A 7,859-nucleotide genomic window follows, 5' to 3' on the forward strand; every position below is an offset into this window, starting at 1 on the left:
ACCCAAACTGTCCTTGCCAGCTTCCTCACCACCTTGGAGGGAGAGATGTCTCTTTTTCTACCTACCTGAAGTCAATCCTACTTGAGCATTAAATCCCAGCCCCTCCAGCCTAAGAGTCATTCCATTCATCCATTCTCTCCATCACTTTCACCCTCTGACTCTTTGCCATTTACATTTAATGTGAGTTGCTACCATCTGAAAAGAACGAGCCAACTGAAAGAAGCCATCTGTCTTGGATGGAAGGAGGAGAGAAAAATGGAAGGAAGGAAGAATGGAAAGAAGGATGGAGAGAAAGAAGGAAAAAGGGGGAAATGCTAACCTCTCTTGACCCTACACCCTGATTTATCTTCCTTTGGATCCTAACAGTCTATCTACTTCCCCACCTCCAAAAGACTCCTCACATTGCCGTCTGGCCTCTCTTCTTTATTACTTCACTGAAATATCGCCAGTGGCCTCTTCTTTCTGGAACTAAAGGAGACTCTCCTCTATCAGTGCTCCCTGCTGTATTGGGTTCTGTTGAACATTCCCTCCATGGAACTTACTCTGCCCTTACTCCCCTGTCCCGTCTCCCAGTTATTCCAGAAATACCATGCTTTCTTTCATGATGGTTTCTTTATTGGCTCTTTAAATGGCGAGTCTTCAGGATTCCATCCTGGAAACGCTCTGGGATAAAGTAGATTAATTTTAACCAGATTTCACATAGCGACTTCTAATGGCTTTAACTACAGTGTTTCCATTTCCCCCCTTCTAAAAACCTGACAGGAAGGCTCAGGCTCAGTTATTTTCTACAATTACCCTGTAGTCGGGTTATCCCAAGGCGCTCTTGCTAGCTAAGCATTTCCATCACGTCCTTCTCAGTCCAGAAACTGTATGACTTAGTTTCACTACCAACAATTTTGCTACACGCTGGTATCTCCCAGAGCTACAAGTTCAGCTCAGTTCTGTCTCGAGAACCAGCGTAGACACCTCCAAATGGGAGTCCCCATGGGATCCCTAATACAACTCTCCCAAGCTGCTGTCCCCACTTGCCGGAGCCAGGAAACCGAGTCTTCTTTGATACTGCTCCACTCGAGACTCAGTTATCAAAACTGGGAGCATTTACCTCCTGAATGTCTCCACATCCATCCAGTTTACCTCTTCTCCACTGCTGCATCCATAACTTAAAATTCTCATCTAGATTATTTAAACAGCCTCCTAACTGAAACAGAGTAGGAGAGAAAGAAAAATGAGTGCAAAATAGAAAATATATGAAAATGATTGTTTAGACCTATGAGCACATATATATATGCGCACCATTAAATGTACTTAGCACTGTAGCTTCTCAAACCTCATCCTCCACAGACCTGGGCAACTATCTGAACTCCCTCTAAAGCCATATGAGGCTAGGAGGACTTAAAATTGACTAGCCTAAATTAAGATGCATTGCAAGGGCAAATACACACCAGATTTCAGACTCAGTATGAAGAATGTAAAATACCTCCTTAATCAGTTTTATTTTGATTGTATGTGGCAACGATATATTGACGATGAGAGGTTAAATGAAATATATTAGAATTAATTTCTTATTTTTAACAACTTTTTAAACCATGGCTCCTAGACAATTTTAAATTCCATTGTATTCTATTGGACAGTGTTCATTTAAAGGTTGGAGTTGCCCTTCACAATGGGGTTGAAGATCCCCTAAAATTGACTGACCTTTCTTTCCAACTCCAAAAAGTTTTGGGTATCAGCAAGCTACATGTTGCATCTTTTCTTCAAACACAGAGTCCTGTCTTAACTTGGGGATCAGGCTGACAGAGTCATCCCTGCTGAGAAGTACTTTTGCTCAATGAAGACTATATAGCTTCAGAGCTATAAAGACTCCAATACATTAAAGTCAAACGTACCCCAAAAAAGGCTTTCTTAAGGGAGTGCAGCATCCTGGCATGTTTCCACATCCTAAATTACTGCCTTCTGTTAAATGGAAATGATCTTCAAGGTCAAGGAATTATCTATTCTATTTCTCGCCATGACCCAGGTACATTACTGTATATGATACATTGTTATGTATGGAAGTTGCTAACCAGCCGGCTAAATGAGGATCCTGTTAGTAGGAGACTGAGTTTTCTCTTGGTTACCTTCTAAAGCCCTGCATCACTGAATACTTAAGTCTCCCACTGCCCGAATGTGGGCACAAGCACCCTTTGCAGTTCTATACTCACCAACACCACGACAAATCAAAGAAACCACCTATATTCTTATATTTGATTTAGATGTCTTGCTTCCACAAGGAGTTTAGCATTAGGCAAATGGGGAGCAGGAGGGGTAGTGAAAACAAACTTAAAATAATGGAGGGAAAGAAAAAAAAGAATGGAAGAAAGGAATTCATTGATTCCATGCTCAATACACCTGACTATTATCAATCTGCAAGGAATGGATGTTGCATTTGGACTGAGACCAGCAGGAAGGTGTCTAATAATAACCTTGGACAGAATTCCAGTTGACCACAATATAGGCCCAAGGAAACTGCTGTTTCTTTCCACCAACACAGCACATTAAGTGTTTCGCTTTTAAAATGTATGCTACCCCTAGGGGCGAGATAAATATTAAGACTAGTAAAGGAAGCCACTGATGTCTCTGGAAAATCTGGTCATCTTTTGAGCACTAGTGGGTGAGCGCCCTACCTCCCAACTGACATAATGCACCTTCTGCAAGACAGCAGTCTCCTGGCACTGCTCCACCTTGAAGCAAAGCCCGAAATGCAATCCTGCTAACGTGGCATATCGAACCTGTCCTTTTTTATTTCCAAGGCCTTCTCAGTTGATCCGTGGTACATCCATCTTCATGGAAGTGACTTATTGCAGGCTAGAATTACCACTCCCTTCTGACAGCAGAATGCACTCGTAGAAGAACTCGGCCAAGGTCGTTAACCAAATCCTTAAGCAGACAGCTTTCAGGGTGGCTGTGCCCTGTTAGAAAGGATTTGTGGTGAACCTGCTGGGCCCAGAGGATTCCTGTAGGCAGACTGAGGGCCTGGGAGACAGGAGGACAAGTCCATGCCCACAGAAGTCCTCATCCCTCAGGAGTTGGGTCTCCAAGGAGAACTGTTACATCATATCATCCAAGGCCATTACTTTTCTGTTCTTGACTGTCAAACCTATGAGTCACCTTGCATCATGTTTAAGCAAGAAATTAGCAAAGGACAGAAAACAAGTCAAGGATCAAGATCATTGTAACAATGGAAAAAAAAAAAGTTCTTAGAAACATCTTGAACCCAAGTACCATGGTTACCTAGGTAAGAAGATTACATTCCTAAGATACAAGCTCTATCATAAAGCCTAGGCAATTTTCTGTTAATTTTTTCCTACATTCTTTATTGGTGCTATTTAATTCTGTTTACTACTCTCCTTTCTTATATTTTTTTCCAGAGAAAAATAAGGCAGGATGAAAAACTATAGGTATACCTTTTAGAAAAATTCCCCCTTGGGCCTCCTTGGTAGCACAGAGGTTAAAATCTTAGCACTACGGGGGGGGGGGGGGGGGGGAGGGGAGGGATTAGGGTCAGAATGGGGCATTTGCAATTGTATGGGGGAATATAAAAATAAAATTTATTATTTAAAAAACAAAGAAGAAAAAATAAATCTTAGCACTACCAAGCTATCATCAGCCACTGCGGCCTGAGTTTGATCCCTAGCCAGGGAGCTGACCCACATGGCCCCCAGCAGACCTCTCCTGTCTCTCCCACTGCTCCCCTCAGCAGTGTATTTTGGTACATCTGCCTGTTCTGCTCCCCATTCTGTCTCTGGTGACTCCTATCACCCCTTCCCCACACCTCTGGCCTACACCCCAGTTCTTGTATGCATAAATAAAAATAAATCTTTAAAAAAAAATTCCCCCTTGAACGTGACTCCATTATATCTTCAATATCCTTATCAATTTGCTACTTACAGGGATCTAAAATACAGATTGATTGAAAGTCTTGTTTATTTAGGTATGTCAGCTTCCTCCATTTCCTTAAAGGACTGCCAGCTTCTATATTAGAAACCAGGATGACAAGACCAGTTCCTATTCAACATCCCCTTGCCAAACTCCGCATCGCTGTTAGAGTTCACGCTCTCCTGTGCACCCACTACAGCTGATACAACTCTTAGCACCATCCACTAATCAACTTTAATGGAAGCTGTGTTTATATATATATTAGTCTCCTCTAGAATCTCTGGACCAATTGAGCACCAGTTGAAGGTGCTCGATCAGTGTGGGCCGAGTAAAATTTCTCATGATAGACAACGTTCACTAAAAATAATAGACATTCACACAGGAGGCAAGTCCACACCTTCTGGAGAACCATGCTGAACAGAGCACAGTTGTTTACGAAAAGGGCATTTGGCACACATGCTGACATTGAAATAAAATTTGTATTGCAGACAAGGACATCCAGTAGCATAAGTTCACATTCTAGGACATGCATAAAGGCTATCCAGAAATTTCCTTTTCATATCCCTGGGTAAAGTGAGAGTGAGTTTGAGGAGCCAGTGTGTGCCTCAACAAACACAGTGAGAATCACACTTTGGTATTTGCTACTTTTTTAAAGAACACATCTTGTTACTGAGTTCTGTTTGAATCAAGTAATTGACATTTGATAACCACTGGGAGAAGCAGCCTGTCCTCTGAAGGCCAATCTCTCAAATCTTTCATGCATTCTCCAAAGCTAGGTAAACAATTCAGTAGCCACACCTGTTGATGGTTGTGGTGCTAAGTTACCCACATGTGATTTGGATGATGTGCTTGGGTGCTGGGGGAAACAAAGAATTGATGTAATTTTAAATACGAGGATATTCACAAAGCTAAAGGTCAACAGAAACTACTAAAAACCATACAAAAAATGCCAACTTAACATTCTTACTTGCCCTCTTCATCAAAAAACTGTGTTATTAAGTGTTTAACATGTACCTTAGTTATAAAAAGAATTATTAACAGGAAAGTTGGGTACCTGGGTATAAATCTAAATTCATAATACACCTCTACAGTGATCAGTTTGTTGCCAAAAAAGGAACTTCAAAAAGTGTAGGAGTGACTTATACATTAGTGGCAGCCCTTTTTAAAGAGAGACAATTTTCAGCAGACCATAAATAATGATGGACAACATGGAAAATATTGATTCAACGCCATTTTCAACAGCTGAACTTATGAGCACCCCCCACACACACATTCTAAGCCAGAACTGCCAAAAAGATGGAAAGGGAACATAGCTTACTTAACAGCGTGTTGTGGGGGAAAGATGGACTTTGTGGGTGCAAAGAGCTCTGGGTTCAAATTGCAGCTCTACCCCTTTAAGCAGTGACCTTGAAGAAGCCACCTTGGGCTTACCCTCCCCGAACCTCAGTTTCCTCATTTCTAAAATGGGTGGAAAGCTAGTGGTGTAACATTGCTAGCTGTGCATGGCTCTTGTAAAATAACCTACAGAATAGGAGGTCACAAGTGAAAATGGAAAGTTCTGGAACTTTCTTTCTTCCCTTGAGTCCCTCTGTTCATTCACTCAGGTAGAATCAAGGAACAGAAGAAAGGGAAGGAAAAGAAATGGTCACTAGAGACTAAAATCACACAAACTAGAACCAAATGCTCTCTCTCTCCTTCCCTTGCCTTTGACCTCTATCAGTAAAGTGTGTGATGCTAATCTGCAGTTTGTGTTTAACTTTTAAAAATATGTTGGGTGATCTTGTAAACAAGATTTAACAGTCAATTTTTTCCAGCGCTAAACCGTGAGTTGCTTGGTGGCCCAGAGGAATCCCTTGGCAACAAACTTATTGGAAGGGTTTACATCCCAGGAGAACACAGGGTACTAGTGAGGTCCAGCAAGTGGCTTCCATGCTCAAGAGCATTTAATTATTAGACGGCCTAAGAAAATACATGTTTTTAAAAAATAGAAACACAGTTAACAAAAGCCACAGCACTCTTAACACAGCTTCCTTTTGTTTTCAAGTTTTAGAAAGTTGTTCTCAGCCTGCCTTTGAACTCTTATTAACCCTCAGGAAGAATAAAAACAACAGTTGTTCCAAGATCGTGTGGCCTTGGAATCTGTGAACCAGCATTTGGGAAGTTCACAGAAAATGCTACATCTCCAAATCCTTTTTTTAAAAAACCTCTTCCCGGGGGTCAAACTCTACAACCAATCAAAATATTGCACCTTTTAACTTAGGGTAAATCACAAGAGAGAGGGTTTCTCTACCAGTGTGTCGCTTGGATTTGAGGGTTCAGAGGGCTCCCCGAGTTCCACAAGACTTCAGAACACTGAAAACCCACCACCCATTTGGTGGTTTTGATCCCTTGAGGATACATGTGAGCCTGCTCCTTGAGGAATCGTGACCAATGACAGAGAAACGGCTCAAACTGGGGGTACCAGTTACTCAGCTGGTAGGAAGCTCTGAGTGCCCCTTTCCGCACTTTCGTTACTAAAGGCATGCAGCCCATTTCTAAATCACGGTAGCGTGCCCAGGTTCCCACTGCATCCCTGAAGAGAAACCCTCCCAGCCCACTCCGGTCAATTTTACCATCATTTTAAATGCACATTATTTCTAAACGCATCGTTGAGGGACTCTAATTTTGAAATTTTCAAACGAATGGGCCAGCGCTCCTTCCATGTCGTTTTTTTCATTTTTCCAAAATTGCCATTAGGCACCCAGACGAGTTGCGGACCGAATCATTCCTTACCTAGAATTTAGAACTTAACATCCAACTCGTCCCAAGCGTTGCGAAGAGAAGACCATTTTAAAATTGCATATAGGATTTCTAAATACCTTCACACCAAAATGCACCTAAACGGAAAAAGGCCATCCCCTCCACCCCCCCCACCCCCCCGGCACAAAAAACACAGCAGCGTCCAAGCAGCCCGTTCCCTACCCAGCCAATACAATAATGCTTTGTAAGCTGAGAGCGGAGCCCGGTAAAGCTAAGCATAAACAGCAGAGGAGGATTAGGCGGCAGCTCCGTGCTCATTTACATGAAAATCCGCCCAGCATCGTTCTCCTCGCAGGCTGCGGGCACATCAGGAACTCTTAGCGCCATTGCCACGCATACATTTGCATCCTTTGTCTTTACTTACCAGTCGAGGCTGTGGGCATGTGTGCTCTATTTCCTCCATGGTGTCTGAGGGAGGCTCATTGGAAAGGGATTTTGGGATACCTGTTTCTGACTCAGCATCAGTGTTAAGTACTGGCATGGCCAGTGAATGCTCCCTCCGGCTCTGCACCCTCTGGAGTCTCCTCCCAGGCAGAGAATGTTTTCTTTGTCATGTATTTTTTCTCCTCCCCGCCCATCCCCCTTCTTCGTCCCCTTTCCCTCTTCCTTGGGCGAAGTAAAGAGGGTGCCCCCCACTCCCCCCGCCCCGTTCCTTCTCCGAGCAGCCAAGAGGCGAGGCCTCAGTTTATCACTATAACAACCAGACCGCACGGTAGCGGCGGGTGCGGGATACAGTAGCTCATTTGCATGGAGCGCGCTGGTTGGCTACTGTCATCATAGTACCACTCCGCCGGGGAGCGGCCCGGCCCCATTGGCTGGCGGGCCGTGCCCACGGGCCCCCGGAACTCGCTGCTTTTGTTTCTTCTATTTAATTCAGTTTGCAAAGGTCTCGGCCCGTTCTGGGCACGGACCGGGGCTGCACGACCCAGATAAGATAAAGCCTCTTCCTGAGAGGCCTCCATTTAAGAAAAAAAAAAAAAAAAGGAAAAGAAAGAACCGTGTCCCGGGCAGGACTGTTTGATGGGCTGGAGTCAGTATTTGCCAAAATAGAAGTCACCCTGAAGACAAAGCCACTTCTAAGCCCCAACTCCCTGTGCCCACAATTGCCAGCTGGCCTGGAGAGCCTCTGGGGGCGTTCATTGTAG

General features: G+C 43.6%; 1 protein-coding gene across 1 annotated transcript in view; it reads right to left on the reverse strand.

Moving 5' to 3' along the window:
* PCYT1B (phosphate cytidylyltransferase 1B, choline) overlaps window positions 1–7,195 on the reverse strand; it is a gene marked incomplete at both ends in the record, with an annotated part of 88,199 nt that extends 81,004 nt beyond the window's left edge. The window contains one exon of the mRNA XM_084258045.1: window positions 7,079–7,195. Within this exon, the coding sequence (XP_084114171.1) occupies window positions 7,079–7,195 (117 nt within the window). The remainder of the gene's footprint in view (window positions 1–7,078) is intronic.
* Between the last annotated feature and the right edge of the window lie 664 nt (window positions 7,196–7,859).

Source organism: Talpa europaea (genome assembly GCF_964194135.1).
Source record: "Talpa europaea genome assembly, chromosome: X".
Lineage (NCBI taxonomy): Eukaryota > Metazoa > Chordata > Mammalia > Eulipotyphla > Talpidae > Talpa > Talpa europaea.